Source organism: Polypterus senegalus, chromosome 6 (genome assembly GCF_016835505.1).
Source record: "Polypterus senegalus isolate Bchr_013 chromosome 6, ASM1683550v1, whole genome shotgun sequence".
Lineage (NCBI taxonomy): Eukaryota > Metazoa > Chordata > Cladistia > Polypteriformes > Polypteridae > Polypterus > Polypterus senegalus.
Window position 1 is genome coordinate 21,043,859 of NC_053159.1, and position 18,844 is coordinate 21,062,702.

The following is an 18,844-nucleotide window of genomic DNA, read 5'->3' on the forward strand; positions in this document are numbered from 1 at the left end:
AACATTTAAAAAAAATTCACGGACATGTAACCTAGCAGTTGTTGGAATGCTTGTGGCAGGCACACTTCATGTGCTCCCAGCTCTTAAAACAACAATTGACAAGCAGAACACTCAGCTCGGCAGCAGATGATCAGACCGCTTCTCCTTAGTGTGTGATCATCCAACACCAAACCCTTCACAATGTGAGCAGCATTCTACATCCTGCAAGAAACAGATTTAACCACGCCATGGCCGGAAATAAAGGACAAGTATTGTTTTTACAAAAGTTTTAAAACTTTTTTTAAAGTTTTAAAGTAAAAATGAAAATAATGCATATGTAACAATTCCCATGAAAATAACAATCTCTTTAAATTGTATATCCGGTAAACCAAACCTGAGGGTGGGTGTGCGAAGCGAGCAGGGGGGACAGCCCCCTAGTTTTTTATATATTTGTTTTTAGAGAAATGGTAAACTTTTTTTTTTTTGGATTAAGCCTTGTTTCAGACAGGTAAATTACAAAAAACTAAGTAATATGACAGTCTTGTAATTATGAGAAGCATTTTTTTTTATGCAGTGCATATTCTGGATAAATATTTATGTACATATTTTATTAAAGTATGTGTTTTTAGGAAATATTATTTAGTTTAGTATTTTCATGGTCACTAAACAATACACCTGTAGAATTTCATTTTGTTTATTAAAAATGAACAGTTGACATCTGTTTAATTATAAAAATACACTTTAATATTGGGCTTAAGACATTTATTTATTTGGTTATACAGGAAATTAGTGTAAAGTTTTTTAAAGGGATAATGAAAAAACAAATTGAATCCATAATGGCAATCAAGCAAAATGAAATCAGGGATCAGTTTCAGCCTTTAAAACCTGATCAGAGCATCCCTAAGTTTTTGGCTTTTCTCCTACCTTTGTCTGTGACAAGGCAATACAGCAGAGCTTTGGAGTAGAGTGACTGCTCTTCCCCCTTGAGGAGCCAGTTGTATTGGCTTTAGCGCATACTTGCCATGCCTCTGGGACACACATCTCAGGAAGTAACAAAGCAAGGCTCCTTGGGAGAAGGCTAAGGGCAAATGCAGGACATGCTAAAAGGATCTCTCTACTGTCCAAGAAATGTCAGTGTATTCCACAAGACAGACTGGAGACATTTTCTGGGTAAAGAGAAGCCTAGTTTTGACTACCTGAACGTCTTGCAACTGTGACCCTAACCAGAATAAGCAGAACAAAAATGATGATAATGATACTTCATTCCCCTGTTTAAAATTAGTTATATATAAACAATGTTTTATTATATAAATCTCAGATTTCTTGTACAGCATGTTAGCATTCTTTAATATTTTGGAATACAGCTAAGTAATTGGACTGTGTGCATTGGTGCAATTAGCGTAGTCATACAGTGCATCCAGAAAGTATTCACAGTGCATCACTTTTTCCACATTTTGTTATGTTACAGCCTTATTCCAAAATGGATTAAAATCATTTTTTTCCTCAGAATTCTACACACAACACCCCATAATGACGTCAAAAAAGTTTACTTGAGGTTTTTGCAAATTTATTAAAAAATAAAAAAAATGTGGAAAAAGTGATGCGCTGTGAATACTTTACGGATGCACTGTATGCAGTCTGTTTACGAAGCCAGTAGGTCACACTGCCTCACTTTTAAGTCTGTGTTAATATTAATGACATTTTCTGTGATTTTCAGTTGTAGCCTTCATTTACATAATGTTAGAAAGTCTGAGGAATGCTCATGTAAAGCCATTTGTCTATTGTGGCATGCCTAAAGACTGATTCCAACTAGTCTTCAGCTGACTAGGATAAAGTCAAACAGGTCTGATTTTTCATGTTGGTTGGAGGAGTAGGCTGTGTACTCAGGAGAGCTAACAACCAAATGAACCAATGAATACTCATTATGCACTACAATGTGTATAATATAGCAATGAGAACTAAGGAACATGTTTGTTTTGAACCTTACAAACAGAAGAGAATCCTGTATGGCTGATGCCTCATATTTTACATAGCAGAATAATAGAACAAAAAAAAAAAGATTTAAAGAGATTGCTGCTGAACTCAGTGTAGCTATTAACCCTTCATAAAGTGCTGCTGTGTCAGGAAACATGCTATTGGCCAGGAAAAGCGGGAAAGCATGACAGCGCTGGAAGGTTTGTGTTCAGTAATTGTGAAATGGGTTGCGATTTTCAGTTGTGTAATTTGACATTGTACATCAATGAGATCAGTGACATCAATTTGCAAATCTGACATGCCCCACGACAAAAAGTGACATAATGTGACATTGGCCTTAGGTGCTTTTGTTGTTGTTTTTTAAATTGATTTGGTCAAACCTTTAGAAAAGTTTATGTATTAGGAGACTGTGTATAAAGCACAGCAGTAACATAAGGTATATTGCATGTTGGTTAGCACGTGCAAATAAGAATTTCACTGTGCTTTTTACATGTGAAAATAACCCTATGAACCTATAATATGAAGGTACTGCAGTGAAAAACCATTTAAATTTGTTTTTGTTTTTTCTGAATTAAATTAAAACCTTTCTCCAGGATTGTCAGTCATATTTTCTTTAAAGAAAATATAAAAATAGCAACACTCTGCATTAAGCAGAGACCTCTTCTCTGTGACAGTATGCCATGCAGTTGAAAAAACTCTCTCACTGGGTACAGTCATGATCAGAAAAGCCAGTGATGATTGGTGTGTCAGTGTCATGAGGACTTGTTCTCATGACTGTGGTTCATAAGAGCTGCAGTATGTGTATCTTTCAGTAGTGCTTTAGTATAACATGAAAACTTTTCCAATACGATAAGTTTGTGCCTTGCCAGTCCTAATATAGTTTGGTTTAAAAACAAGCCTGTGTTTGCACTAAACAGTGATGTGATATCTGAGGATACGACTCAGTAAATTAAGTATGTGTGAAGAACACTTAACCTGCGGATCAAGCCAACTTTCATATATAGCGGTGTCTGTTGTGTTCTGACAGCTTTCACCTTTACATCATTATACAGATGGTGAATAATGGTTTTGCCAAAGTACATTCAGTTTGTCATGTTCTAATTTAGTTCTGTAATTTCAAGCAGATCTTTAAATCCCCTGCTTTTGACTAAAGATGTTTTCATTTTCATTTGTTTCTCATTTCAGCCACGCGGTAGTGTCAAACTGTGTACGATACAAGACCGCATTTTGTATTTGCAGTGTTTGTATTTTGAAATTCGATGTAACAAAAGTTTATCTAATGCTTACTGTCAAGCTGTGGTTTTTGTGCACGGTTTTGTGCACAGAGTTCTTTTCTTGGGGAACTCCTTCCCTCTCATCATCATCATAGAAGTATGAAGTGTCTGGTTGGTATAATTTGTTTTAAAAGATAATCAAGAGTTCCTCCATTCATCAGGCCATCTGTTTTATGGCTCTCCTAAATGGTTCAAGGTCACATAGAGGTTGTGTGAACCCAAGTCACACTGAGCTTTTCTTTTAATGTACAGCAGATCCGTATATTAAACAATCAATATATATAACTTGGTTTGTTACATCTGTCTGTGTGTTTTTAATTGTATTTGCTAATCGACCTGAAACAAGTTGCCACTCCTTGGTGCCATGATTTGAAAGTATAAATATCTTGCCTCAAAGCCCCTCTTTTCCTTACCTTAAGAACACATTTGTCATGATTTAGAAGCAGTCAGTCAGAGTATATACCAAGTGTGGATTATTTATCAGAAATAGTAAAATTGTCACTAGGAAAATATTCTTTTTTCACTAAGGTCAAGATAGTGTCAAAGTGGAGAACATTTAGATATTTATAATACATGTAAGCATTCTGAATGTAATATATGGGAAAGTCTGAAAAGTTAGCCATTTACATGATTTTGGGAAAACCATCAGTTTCACAAGAACAATAAACAGCAGAGTGTGTCAATTCAAATGTAAATATAATTTTCAATATTTTGCCTTTTTGTCTGGATGTACAGTGTATATAAGGATCTAGTCCCATTATCTCAGAAGTCCAAAGCCCAGAAAATTAGAGCAGAATTCTAATTTGGTGCGAATAAATACTAGAAAATGTAGAACAGTGTTTTCCAAACAGATGAAAGAATGGGGTGATTTGCTAGACACACAGTGGAGGTGTGTCAGGATTAAGAAGTTAATGTATTACATGGACAAGGAGATGGCTAGTAGAGCTAAACCTGGAACACAAGTTGCACCAGTCGGAGGCATGGAGTTGCTGCAAGCATGTTCACAACTAGCTGCTCTCTATTGGCAGCATTATTACTTAAAAATCCAAGAAATTTGTTTTAATTTGGGTTTTGTCCATTACTTGTAACAGGTATTTTACCCGTCCATAATAAATAACAGAAACTGCCTTATGTTCAAATCTGTTGGTTACTCCTACCAAGTGTATTTAATATAAATGCGGATTACATCTTCATACATGGGACTTTTCTAACGTTGTTTTAAAAAGTGTGTCTCATTAGTACCAAACTTATACAGTGGAATGTTTCTTAAAATTTCTCACAGATAATTTCATTTGCTTTGAGCATTTGTGAAAGGTTTGTTTCAGTCTAAACCAAACTGTGCAAAGTTTACTATAACACAGTATCTGTAGCTCCGAAGGTTTTATTCTCTTTCCATATATTAAATGATCTGATGTGTTGCTTAAATAGTGCATGTATGTGTTTATTAAAATGAACCATGTATCTCAGAGGAAATCTGTTTTATGTGTTGCAGTGCAGTAAGGCAACCTAACATTCCTAACATAAATTTAAATTAGTTTTGTAACTGATAAAATGAATTCCCTTAAACTATTAATGTAAGGTAATTGAACAATGGGTAATTGTCAATGTCCATTTTCACAATTCAAAATGGAAACCATTGACTGATTTCTCAGTTAATCAGTTCTTTAAAATTTTAAAAACTAAAGTGATTTAATTGTTACAATTGCCCAAACACTAAGGGAAGGCTTCATCAGTGTGATAGAATGAAGTGATACATTTTCAGTAGAGCAATTTTTGGTCTTTGGTGTCAAACCTAATTCGTCTTTTTGCCTTGTTTAATTTTCTGCAGTATACACCTCAATATATTTGGACATTTTTCATCATTACAGTTAATTGCTGATGTAGATATCGGCAACCAGTTCAAACTATGTGTTAGAGGTGAGAAATCTTTTGATGGAAGTATATTTATTGGCTTTGGACAAAATTAGAGGAATACGCTGGATTTCCCACTGAAATGAAGCAGGAGTTTATCTTCTTTCTAGGCCTCAAGCACAAATTATAACAGCCCTTTCCAACTAACCAGTTTGTTAGGTAATTGCTTGATTAAAAAAAATCTAAAGTATCATCTTCAAGTTCACTTGACCTTCCCTCTGCAGATCAATAATACATTAACATATGGTGCAGCACAAATCTGTACATTAATGCATTTAAAATATTGTTTCCTTTATTGTTGTGATTGTTTATAATCATCTATGAATTGTTCATCCATTATTTATAGTTTGCTATTCTGTATTTATTTATTTATATATTTTTTGAAAAACAGTGTTACATTACTTTACAGACTCAGAAGATTAAGGATGTGTAAATGTATGTTAAGGAACATCAAAATTGATTTTATGAATTATGTAAATTATTTTTCATTGGTGCTGGATGCTACAGTTTTTACAGAAACTTATAGCATGCCAAAAATCTATTTGTTTCGCACATAGTTATGTAAATTGTTTTTTTTCCCCCACATTCAGCAGTTCTCTTATTTTAACCAAGCTTTTTGGAAATAATCTTGTTCTAAATCTCGTTCTTTTTAAAATGTCCAAAATCAAGAAGATTATATATTTGTATTTGTGGATGCAGTTTTAACCTGTTTTAAAAAGTTAGCTCATTACTAGAAAAATTATGTGGTTGCACACACTACTTTTGCAGTTTCTTTCCTAATACATTTTAAAAATGTTGTCAGACTCCATAAATTGGACTTTTATTAACAATTTCTTTGTATAGGCACATGTCAAAATAAATGACCACTACACATGTGAGTTATAATTTATTTGACTAAATTGACAAATAATTCCAGAGTTGTTGTAATTCTTAGTTAAAAATGTAGACAGGCTCTGGTTAATAGCACACACAATTATTTTTAAAGATATTTTGTTGAAGTAAAAATAAGACTATACTTCCTGATTTTAAAATGTGTGATATATATCCTTCCATTTTATTATTTGTTTAAAACTCTGTGACACTTTTATATATGTTAGTAAGGCTTCAATGACCCCATTTAAGTTTGGTTTGTGAGTTTAGTTTCTTCAAACAGCATGTTTAAAATTTAACACCTAAAAGTAGCTGACAGAGTCTAACACAAATGAATGTTATGAATATGAATGTCATGGGTTATTTTGCAACAGAATTATTTTTCAACATAAAACAGGCTGATGGATAAGCACTTTGTTTAAATGAACATTCTTCATAGATAGTGCTTTTACGGCAGACTAATTAATTTTTACTTAAAATTCACTTAATAGGAAGTGACACAAATAGCTCAGGAAAATGTTGTGTATATGCAAAGATGGAAATATGTATGGTTCTCTGGTACAGAATATGGTAGATGTCCAGCAGCTGCTTGGTACCTAGATGTTTTACCTGGTTTAAATCTGGTTTTGCGGTGATCTGCCTCAAATACCAAGATAGCCAAGTACAAGTTTATTCTGGGAATTTTATTTATATAGGAATATACTATTCTAAGCTATGTTATTTTTCAGTGAGAATTATACACCAGTAAATGTTACAAATATCAATCTTATAATCTGTATTGTTTGAGCAGCAAAAAATATGTATATCATTATTTCAGTGAAGTTGTTTTTGCAATGACTTATTACAGAGTTTTCTTTTTCTTTGAGCTATTTACTCAGTTGCCATACTATTAGATGTTACAGTGTAGTACTGGATAAGCTTTCTTTTTATCTCCAGAACAGCCCAAATTCTTTAGAACATGAATCCAGTGAGGTTCTGGAAACATTCCTTTGGTGTTTTTGTCCATGCTAACTTGATATCATCTCATAGTCTCTGCACATTTTTCGGCCATGTGCTACAAATCTCTCTTTTACCCTTACCTTAAATGTGCTGAGATGTAAAGATTTTGCAGGCCGTTGGAATAAACAGAAATAACTCACGCAAATCAGTTTGAAATGATGAATGCTATATGACATGGCACACTGTCCTGCTTCAAATATGAGAATTCAGGTACACTCTGACCATAAAGACAAACAGTGCAGGTACTGTATGTTGTCAGTTTGTCAAAGCCTAATGTGTGCCAAGAAAACATTTCTCACACCATTGCAACAACAACAGACATTTATTTTTAAAATACATTTTCATACAAAGGATGTAGCTCAAAGTGCTTTATGAGATGTAAAAGAAATAGTTACAAGAAAAGAAAATAAGAGTAACAATGAATGAATGAATTATATACATAAAAAATAAATAATGCATGCTTACATAAAATAGATATGTAATTAAGTAGATTTCTTAAAGGAAGAACTACATTGCATTACCTCCAGCAGTATATGCCGTTAATACTGGGCAGAATGGATTCATAGACTTGTGCCGTTTGCTCTAAATTCTGACTCGAACATTTTTGTGTTAAAGCAGAAATTGGCCATTCACTTGTGGTAATCATATGCCCACAGTAGTTAATCTTTCTGCTGTTTGCTTGTATTAGTGGAACTTGTCATGCTTTTCTGCAGCTGTAGCCAATCTACTTTAAAAGCCCAGCATGCTGAATGTTCAGTGTTGTTTAAGCTGGTTTGCACTTGTACTCTTCTGGCCTTTATGTTTGTTTGAATCTGATCATTCTCCTTTGACTTTTCCTTATTAACAAAATGTTTTCACCCAGAGTACTGCACCTCTGCTGGAAGAAGCACACCTGGCACCAGCAGTCATGTCATTGTAGGCCATATATGTCTTACCTGGTCTGATATTTAAGTAAGAGATGGCTCTGGCTCTTAACCATGTCTGCATGATATATACAATATAGAGAAGCTGGCTGTTTGGAGAAGCAGGCCTTTTGTGTTAATGATCACAATGATACACAAATATTGGCCCTCCCATACTTAAGCATAGCTTAACAATACACACCTCCACGTACACCCAAAGGGGATGGTTAAGTCAGTTGCTGTATAGTGTGTACATGTACATTTCCACTTCTTCTTGAAAAGTTTTGTGTGTGTCATTTGCAACCACAAATGCAGTCAACTTGGAGATGTACGACGTGTTAAAAGGTTTGCAGAAGAGTGCATTAATTTTTATTGACATTGAATAATACAATAGTAACAAATTCCACCAAGCTCTAACAGTTTTATAAGTTTTTCTGTTTGTCATAAATGATTAGATGTTTTAATTCTGTTTGTTACTCATTTATTATCTTATCAAATTCTGCAGTCATTTCACTTAACATCATCTGAGGAACAACATATAAAATGATCCTTTAGATATTGAGTTATTTGTGTTGCTTAGGGCCAAGGAGTCTTGAGGTATATTCCTCTATATACTGCTAGATAGATAGATACTTTATTATTAATCCCAAGGGGAAATTCACAAAAAAGACTACTAAAATGAATAATAATAATATATATTAATTAATAAGTTAAAGACTAATGTAGTTTATTTGTTGTTCAAACCCTGTTTTAAAGACGATATGTTCAGTTATTACGCCATATGGGTGTAATCTAATGGCTCCTTGCTATTTTCATCTCTTTTTCTGTATCTGTAAGGGTATTAAAATATATTAGAAAATGACCCAGTACTTAATGCATTGCTTGAAAAAGAAAGTCTGTTGGATTATTGATTGTGTTGTCAGTTTGAAAATGTTGTTTGTTTTCTTCTGTGTTTGATGAACTTTTTCACATTAGTAGTTCTCCCAGTATGGTAATGTGTTCTATTACCCCTCTTGTAAATGGGTTAAGAGGGAAACGTTTTTGAGCTCTGGCTTTCTTTTGATGGTTGTCAATCCCTAGCTATCTAGCAGATAAAAAAAATCTCATTGAAACAGCATCAGATTCTAATCTTTCTTGGATATTGTATGAGGTCTTCTATGAAGCCAGCATTTTGTCAATTTAATATCTTAGAAAAAGGAATAAAGAAATTCTGCTGAACCTAGCTAAATCTTTTACCTTCTGGCATGCAGTGATAAGCTGAACAAGTAGTGATGGATTCAGAGGCCTTGGATTAATTGTATTTGTAAATAATAGCTCTATATGTTAGACTAGAGCTCATAGATTTACTGACGCAGGTTAGTATACATTTTCTTTCGGATTTATGTAAACTTATTGGAGACCAGTATGTGCTGGCAATCGAATCATTAGGGATATAAGAAGTTTTAATCTTTGATTTACTAACTTTTGAGTCCTTACTTCAAAGCTATTGTGACATATATTATTGGGTGGTTATGATACTAAAATTTCACACTTCGATGCGATACGAAGTACTGAAATTCAATACCATTTTCGATACCCAACAAAGTATATAATGTAACACAATAAAAAAAGTATGAAAATGAATTGCAATTCTGTATATAATTACAATTAAATCTTAACAATAATAAAAGCAAATAACAAATTTTATTAAATGCAATTACTTTTGTAAAATATGAGTATATATTGCCAGCACTTATCAGTATATTGAACTGTTTATTACTGACTGACTATGCTTAAGTATTAGTTATCCTAGGGAAACACACATGAGAAGAAAGTCATTAAGTCTATCATGTATCGTAAACATATTTTAATTAATCATTTAAACAGATTAAATAATAGTAAGTAATCTCCCACGGTAAAATTGAAAACAATATCACATTACTGAAAATAGACATGTACTTTGTTGTATTTAATCATGTCAGTATATTTACTTAACCTTCTCACACTTATTTGTTTACACTTAAGTCAAAGTTTTAATGCTTCAACTTCAGGAATGGCAGAGTGTAGTGGAGGAAGCAGAGTATTTGAAAGTGAGGCAGATTTATCTACTAAAAATGTATAAACTTACTAGATGTACCAGAACAAATCTTTGTGATTTTTTTTTTAAAGCTGCCTGAATCATTAATTGTTTTAAGTTTTTAAAAACACAGTGATTTAAGAAGAACTGCAAGTATTATAAAAATGTTTTTATAATTAAAATAGTCCAAAATCAATGGACACTCGTAAATATATATGACAAATTGCAGAAGAACATATAACATTCTTCTTTTTTTTTCTTTTCTCTTAATGGTTACAAGATTAAAATGAAATGTCACATAAATTATTGAAAGTGAATGGAATTGTTATACCAATTTAGAAGAAATTTATTTAATTAGAATATTTAATCCAGTTCATGATGTTGGAGTGAACCAGATTGTCTTCCTAATCGTGATCTCAGTTATCTTCCTGAGTCATTTGCTGTACATCTATTTGTGATTCTGTCTTATCTTCCTTGAGGATATGTGTATCCAGGAGTCTCAGCCTGCTTTCTTGAACCTTCACTGCCTTGTAAAGCAAATATACCAGAGGTCATGGAATGCAAAGCTCAGCGTACCTGTGTGACATGTAGCTTTCAATCACACATCCAGCCCAGCCTATCTTCTTAGTAATATGCTGGCTACTTACAATACAGTTTGCATCCATGGCCACCTGTGTGTTGAAACAGTAATATCAATTGCGATTCACATATCTGTGCCTAACCACACTTAAAGCAGTGATGTAAGAGAAGGACCAAATTTTGCCTCTCTGAGATTTTTGAATGTTAGTACAATTTTTCTATTCTGGCATTTGATTGGAAAGTAATGGTTAGTTGTTTTACCTCACACTGATTTTGGCATTGTGGTACTCCAGACACACTATAAAATGTTGCAGTATTTTGCAGGTTTATGCAAAATCACTTTTGCACATCACTTGTACAATGAGCTTTTTCATAAATTTTTTTCATGATTTTTTAAAATCTTAATTAGAATAATCTACAGTCACACCTCTGTACTATTTAAGTTTGAGACAGTCATTTCTCTACCCTACTGTCTCATTTTTTGATGTACAGTTGTACTCAAAGCAGATTTTTAAACACTTCACACGTTCTCCAGTACACTAGAAGTATTATTTTGAATCCGTTCCTGTTCTGATTAAACCTAAAATCCTTGACTGTTCCATGCAAATGTAAAAGAACTGCCATAATTCTGACTTTAATTTTATTATTACGATGCTTTTAATTCTCACTTTAAAGAACCTTTCAAGTGCCAGCAGTGGATATTAAGCTATCTCAGCTAGCATGTTAGCTTGTTGCTTGTTCCATTTTACTTAGTTACTGGCTTGATCCATAAAACAGTGAGGTGGAGTTAAAAATATTCAGGCTGCTTTATAACTTTTTTTTGAATGCGTATTTTTCAGTAGAAAGTAAATAGAAAAATTACAACATCAAATCGCAATAAAAATCCAGTGAGAGAAAATCAAGGTAATATTGTATGAAATGGTCTCTACCGATTCCCACCCCCTACTACTGATGCACATTTAAGGTTGTTTCTGTCACCATATTCTTTCAAAAGGTAGCTATTATAGCCTTATTTCAGAGTAATATAAATCCAGTCCTCCTTAGTTTAATTCAGGATTATGGAGGGCTGGAGCCAGTTCTGGCAGCACTGAAGAAATGAACCATGGACAGGTTGCCAGTTGTTTTTGGTAATTCAGTGTATTTTGTAAATTGTTGGTAGACCTTCAAAACATTAACTTTTTCGGTTAACTTTCAGTTCTGTTTGAGATGCTGTTTTTAAAAAACAGCTTCATCCTACTATCATCCTAGTACTACCAACTTTTTTTTTGGGTTCCTAATGTACATTGAGCTTATGTTAATGTGCAGTATAACTATTTCATTACCCATTATCATTAACTTCTGTTATCCTAAAGTGTTTTGTTGTATCTTTTCAGATTGTGTATACATTGAGAGCCGAAGGCCGAATACCCCATATTTCATCTGTAGCATTCAAGATTTCAAATTGGTAAGTCTACCCTTCCCCTCTTTCAAATGGTTTCCTTTTGGTTTGGATATTATCAGCTTTGGTATTAATTTAATGTAGTGTACATTTTTCTTTAAAAATAAATATATAAAAAGAGATGTGTATAGTTTTAACACATAGTGTGAGAATATAGTATTGACGTTGTCTAATCAAAGTGGTGGTTAAATTAGGGACTAGCCAGCTGAAAGATGACCAATTTACTACAGCAAATGCAGAAAAAAATGTAATTGTGTCTCCATTTTGTTTTCCAACCTAGGAAGTAATTTGTCTCATTCACGCTTGAGTTGGTGAAACAGACAGAAAGGAGGGTTACTGATGATAGAGATGAGACTTTTAAAACCATAGCTATAAAATGAGTCAGGATGATCCCACAAAGATCAGAAGAAACCCTAATACCAGACAGTATATTGGCCTGGTCCTCAGGGAAATTAGCAGCTTGACTATTGAGATAATAACAACTATTTTTTATTTGATTGACTAGTAATACTTAAAAGGGACAATTCAGCCGGTTTCCCAAAAAAAAAAAAGACAGTTTTGTACAGTGGATTACCTCTCAAATTTAGTGTTCACTTTGCCAGCCTCAGTAGTGAAATGTTTAGCAGTAGGATAGAGTTGGTGCCTTGAGAAATATTACGATCATGGATGAATCATATGTTAAATGAGTAAGTTGGCTGCATTCTGTCAGATGGAAATTTGGTTTGATGTATGCTTAGAGACATTTTCCTTTAGTTAATTCTTCATTCGTTTAATTCAATTTGGCGTTTTAAAATTTGCTCAGTGTTTTTTCTGAATTTAATCCTGTAATGAACCCAAGTAGATATAATTGTGATGTGTGTTTAATACATGTTACATACAAATGTGTATGTTCTTTATACATACATGTGAAATCTTTAGAGCTACACCAAAAAAGGCTTTGACTTAGTATATTGCAAAGCTTTATATGTGTTAATCTACCCATAAGTTGCTTGTTATAACCTAGGATAGAAATTTCAATTAAACATAGAAGCTCAATATATAGCTCCGTAGGCATTTCATGAAAGAAGGATAGGTGAATGTCTGATTTTCTTTTACTTTTCTGCTTGGAGATTTCAAGGTACTTCAATACATCTTCCAAGAGCTATGAATAGCCCACTAGAAGCATTCACTGCAGATAGATTTGCCTTTGACTGTCATAATTGGATTGCCAGTGGTTGTCCTCAGTCAATAGTATAATCTCACCCTTTATTCCCTCATGGCAGTCAATGGCAATTTACCCACTGTCTATTTATTTGAAATATGGTGCAGTGAAAGCTTCAGCCCTTCATCATACAATATCTTAAATGGATGGATTTCTTAAAATTATAAAGTAATGTTTATTGTTCCTTGTTTGTCTTTCTCGCTGCATCATATATCAAATTTCTTGTCTTAGATGGTTTCTTTGGAAGTAACTGTTAAGTCTCAGTTGACATTTCTGTTTACTATTTTATTAATTGAGTGCATCCTTAAAGCTGCTGAAATAGTGACAAGGCAGCTACAATATCTTCTCTATTTTAAAGATGTACAATTTTTGGCCCTTACAGCATCCATTAAAGCTTAAATATTTGCTTGTCTTTAAAACTGCTTGATAGCCAAAAGGGGTGGGGGCAACTGAAGGTCACTGGCAGTCTTCCAACATAAGTTCATCCCTAATAATACAGCCCACATATTGACTAAGACATGTTTAGGGAAGTTTCCAAGTATGACAGCTTAAAATGAAAGACTCTTACAGTAATTGTCAAGGTGCATAAATCAGTTGTCTGAAAGAGACTGAACAAATGTGTGGTGTACATCAGGTTTGCTACAAATCATCTGGATATATAACAGGAAGTCTGGAAGATGGTCCAGAGGAGACAAAGGAGGAGTTATTTTTCCTCTGCCAAATGCTATTGTTTGAAAAAGCTAAAAACTCTCTCTAAATAGAAAACACTTGCACTACCTGTACAGAATTTCACTGGGTACATTATGGTTTAGGGTTGCTTTACGGCCTGAGGATCTGGCTGTCAGTGATGAATTACACAATATATTAAGGAATTCTTGTACAGAGTATAGTGTCATTTATCAGAACTACGAATCTTAACTGAGAATGGATTTAGCCATAGGACAGTTGTCCAAAATACTGAAGCAAAATCCATAAGATATTGGCTTACAAAGAAGAAATCCAGAGTGGTAGGATTTCTGAGTCAAAGTCCAGATCTAAATCTTTTAAAATACTTTGAAGTGAAGTGAGGTGAGGCTGGGACATGGAGCAGACTGTAAATTAAAAAAAAGTAGTTCTTTGTGAAGGGACAGTACAGTGGTGCTGGTTTTAAATGGTGCACATGGTCATTATCTCTACATATTTTGCAAGTTTTCCCCATGTAGAGGTTTTCCTCTTTTGTTCTAGTTTTCTTTTCCTATCACCAAAGTTGTATAGTTAAGTTGAAGGGGGTGCTCTCAGTCCATTAATGTGTGTGTGTATGTGCGTGCACAGCCTGCTTTTGCCTTGTGCTGGTCTGACTTGAATTATGTGTGCTTGATACTGTTACATTATTCTTTTCTTTATGGAGGGTTGTATAGGAAATTTTCCTAGTTTTTTGAACAATGGATTAGACTGTTAGAAGAAATACATTAAGTTACATTTGTTTGCAAAAGACGTTTACTCACATTGCGAGTTTTGCTAAGTGAAAAGAAGTTAACACCATCTGTGCAAGAAACAAACATTTTTATCATTGGCATAGTGGCCACACTGGGTATTAAAGCCAAGGGCTCTTTTTATTTTTTACCCCAGGAAATTGTATTTATATTGGTTAATTGAATATTTGCAATATGTTGACATATGTTAGGCTATAGGTACCTTACTGTATTAAAAGCAATAAAATTGGGATTAGAGTTCTTAGATTCATGTAGGTTAAAAGATTATAAACATTTTTCAGGAGTCATACTTTGTTTTCTCATTGTATGTTGTCACTCAACAAATTTTGATTTATTGTAATTGGTAAAATAATTTATTGGTTCAATTACTTACATCTGAATAATGTGGGTAAGTCATTTTAATTCTGTGTTTTATTACAAATGTGGGCGTATCTAAAAGTACAAGGTTTTTGAATAGCTTTCTTGGAAATGAGAAGTGTTCATACTTTTGAAAAACTGTGCTTTAGTTAGAATTAAACGTGCAGTGTAGAGTGTACTGTCTTTTTTTTTTTTCCAATCCATATTTAGGAAATATATTGCAATCGGTTTGTCAGAGCCAAATGCACATAGAGAACAATTTATTAAACATGTAAATAAACAGGTATCACTATGGAGCAGTTAGCAAAGTATAACTTAAAGTAAAATAAGTTTTTAAGCTACTCTTACTCTACATTTAGACTGCCGCTTAAAACTGGGTTGGCTTGTCATTTTTCCTGTGTTAGCGCTGCCTTAAAGTGCATGTGTTTTCATTTAATTTCTGTCACTGGCTCTTTTTTCTCCTGCTAGTTCAGTGTTGGTTCTAGTTCACCCCCCAGCTCACACTGTTTTAAAAAAATGATTGTAGCCCCAGAATCTTTATTATCTGTATTCAGTAAAGATATGCCCATCCTCCCTCCCCACATCCCTCTCTCCCAGTGCACCATTTCCAACATATTTAGGGTCACCTATCCTATCCCTTCTAAATGGCAGAAACACCCCACTAAGGTCCAAAACAAAACATACCTTTCTCAAATCTTCTTACCCCAATTAAGAGTCCCAGAAAGTTGAACCCTTTCCTAGAATTGGACATGAAGGCAAGAACCATCACTGTACGGGATGCCAGTCAATTGCAAGGCCCACTCATCCATATATTCAAATTTATACTGTTACAATTTGGAATCGCCCATTAATTTAACGAGAAAGTCTTTGGGATATAAGATGGACAAAAAAGCTATACACACAGAAAAAAATGTGAAAACTCTTCACAGATAACATCAGGACCTGGGGTTTCAAACCTGTAGTGCTGGATCCTTAAGGTAACTGTGCCATTGTTTGCATTAGTGCATTAGTTAATCATGTAGGCATTATACTATTCATCCAAGTATAAGAAACTGTTAACCCATGTGGTCTTCAGCTGTGCTTCTTAAGTTCTTCTCTAGCTGCTAGCTTTCTCTTCAACAAGTTTATTTGAGATGCACTATTTCTGTTGAGTACACTTATTTCTAATTTAGTGGCTTAGTTTTACTATTATCCGGAGGACATTAATTGTGCAAGTAAAACAATATTTTTTAATTTTCTTCAAGTTCTGTTTTTATGCCTCAGGTGTATTTTCTGTTATTCTTTATATTTTCTATAATAACATATAATCTGGTTAGATTTGCTTTCAACTTTGTAGTGTGTTTTGTTAAAGTGTAACATTCTGGTGACTGCTTTAAAATGTTGAAGTTTTTAAAAAAAGCCTCTTTTTATTGATTAAGTTGTTTTTAATTGACACCACTTAGTTTAATTGTTTTTAGAAAATTATACATATGCTAACATTTCTGTTTTGTGTAAGCAATGCCCACAATAGATTAGAAAAAAAAAAGCTCAATATTTCACAAGCTACATATTCCACCCTCACAGGTCCTAGTTTAATTCCACCTATGTGTATGTACTGTATAATGTGTGTGTGTTTGTTTACATACATATACACACAAAGTAGTGTTGCACAAAATTTAGGCACTTATGAAAAAAAAGATAATGCCATTAAATATTTTTTTATTAATCAATAATCATCTTATAAAGAGCAGTAAAAATTAATTTAATATTTTGGTAACCCTTTGCCTTAAAGACAACACTAATACTCTTAGGCCCACTGTTGTGCAGTTTCTGAAGGTGCTTGCATTGTAGGTTGTTTCATGCCTCTTTGAGAACTTGCCACAATTCCAGTACAGGCTTCGTCTGTCTGTCTTGCTTCTCTCTGCGAGTAAAACCTGACTGACTCAATGATAATGAGAACAAGGCTCTTTTGGAGCCAAACCATTTGTTTTAGGGTTCCTTGTTCCACTTTTCACTACAGAATTTTTTTTTTTGTTTTTGTCATTGTTATGCTGCTGAATGAAGTTGGGACTGATCAGACATCTCCCTGATGGTATTACTTGATGGATAAGAGTCTGCCCATACTTCTCAGCAATGAGGGAGCCATCATCAAATCACCAACTCTGTTTGTGGTGTTCCCAAACCTGCAGGGAACCTTCACTGTGCGTCACTATTATCTGCAGACATTCATCCATGTGCCATTCTTTAGAAATTTGACAGACATACTACCTTCTGTTAGAGTCAGACATTTTATATTTTGACTCATTAGTCCTGAGCACCTGCTGCCATTTTTCTGTACCACTGTCCTTGTGTTTTCATGGTTAGATGAGTCATTTGGCTTTATTTCCACATCAGGGGAATGGCTTTTGGTTGCATCTTTTCCATGAAGACCACCTCTGATAAGTCTTCCCTTAACTACAGATGAGTATGCTCGAGTCACCGTAGTTTCTGCCAGTTCTTCTGGACATCATCTGATTTTGTAGGGGATAGTAAGTTGATATATTTCTTATTTGCTGTGCTCCGTTTCTGTGGCTATTCACTCTATTTCCTCAACCTTGTTCATTTGTTTGTGCTTCTGCAGAAGTGTTGGGGAAGCATACTTGGAATCACCTGATTGTTTGTGACAGACCTTGATGATGCAGGATGACCACCTTGTGTATTGCCTTTTTTATTTTTAATTATCTTGCTCACTGGGCATATTAAATAATAATTAAACCTGAATGCAATGTTTAGTTCATATTGTTCTCTATATACTGTACTTCTACAATTAACAGAAAGATATCACCAAATTTAGTGAAAAATAGTACAGAAGAGTAATCGGGGTCAATAGTTTCATGCTTCTAGAAGTACTGTTAATAACCAACTGGTATCCTAACAAATTTGTTTATTAATTAAAACGGTTTATGGTATCAATATGTTGCTGCTTTAAACACTTGCATTAAAAGTGCTTTGTAGAAATTGCATCTAATATGAACTATTCAGAGAGATAAATCAATAAATACTGAAGTAAATGTCTGCAGAAGCCATTTGAGCTTCTTAATTGCAGCTTTGTTACTTGAGCCTTTCCTCCTTGTTATATTGTGCTTATATGTTCAGAGAGGTAGTTGTTTTTTATTTTGTCACTCTATATCTGCTTTTGTTATTTGTGTAAAAGCCTATGCAGATGTTAACACAAAGCACCTAGTCAGCTTACATGTAACATAATCTCTCTGTGATGAAGTGCTTCTCTAATGATTTTTAACCTTCACTGCTTGCAACATTTACTTTTTCTGAATTATATGATATTCACATTTAATTAGTGGTAAGCACAGTTAATATTTTTATGTTTACAATGAAGACATCTGATATACTTTGTGTACTACAAATAGACTACCTATTTCAAAGCAATCTGCTGTATTTACATAGAGAAGGAGTTAATGTTGTGTTCTTCTGTGGACTCTTTGTAAGAAGACTTTAATATATCCTGTTAATTTATTCTTTTAGTACATAAATCTCTTACCAAATTTGTTGCACATAATTATTTAAGGTCTTCTGTCATTGTGTCCCTTGTCAAAAACACCTGTCTTCAGCATTAGAAATATTTGGTTATTCTCAGTTCTGAAACAAAAATAGGATTTAATATGCATATGCTAAAACACTTCTTGTACAAATCATATAAAAGTGTTTTAAATTTTGATTTTAAAGTGACACTGCAGAAAATGTTTTAAGATATGATTTCCCTGTCAAGCACATGTGATGTTTGAATGTAGGTTTCTTGATTTGTTGGATATTTATTGTTGTTTTCTTTCATTTCTGTTGAAGTGGATCAGGAATA

The 18,844-nt window shown here is 33.7% G+C and overlaps 1 protein-coding gene across 4 annotated transcripts in view; it reads left to right on the forward strand.

Annotated features, from left to right (window-relative positions):
* Positions 1–18,844, forward strand: part of rerea (arginine-glutamic acid dipeptide (RE) repeats a) — a 338,260-nt gene that overhangs the window by 166,838 nt on the left and 152,578 nt on the right. For all 4 annotated transcript variants that reach the window (XM_039755537.1, XM_039755539.1, XM_039755540.1 and 1 more), the window contains exon 3: positions 11,918–11,988. In XM_039755537.1, the coding sequence (XP_039611471.1) occupies positions 11,918–11,988 (71 nt within the window). The remainder of the gene's footprint in view (positions 1–11,917; positions 11,989–18,844) is intronic.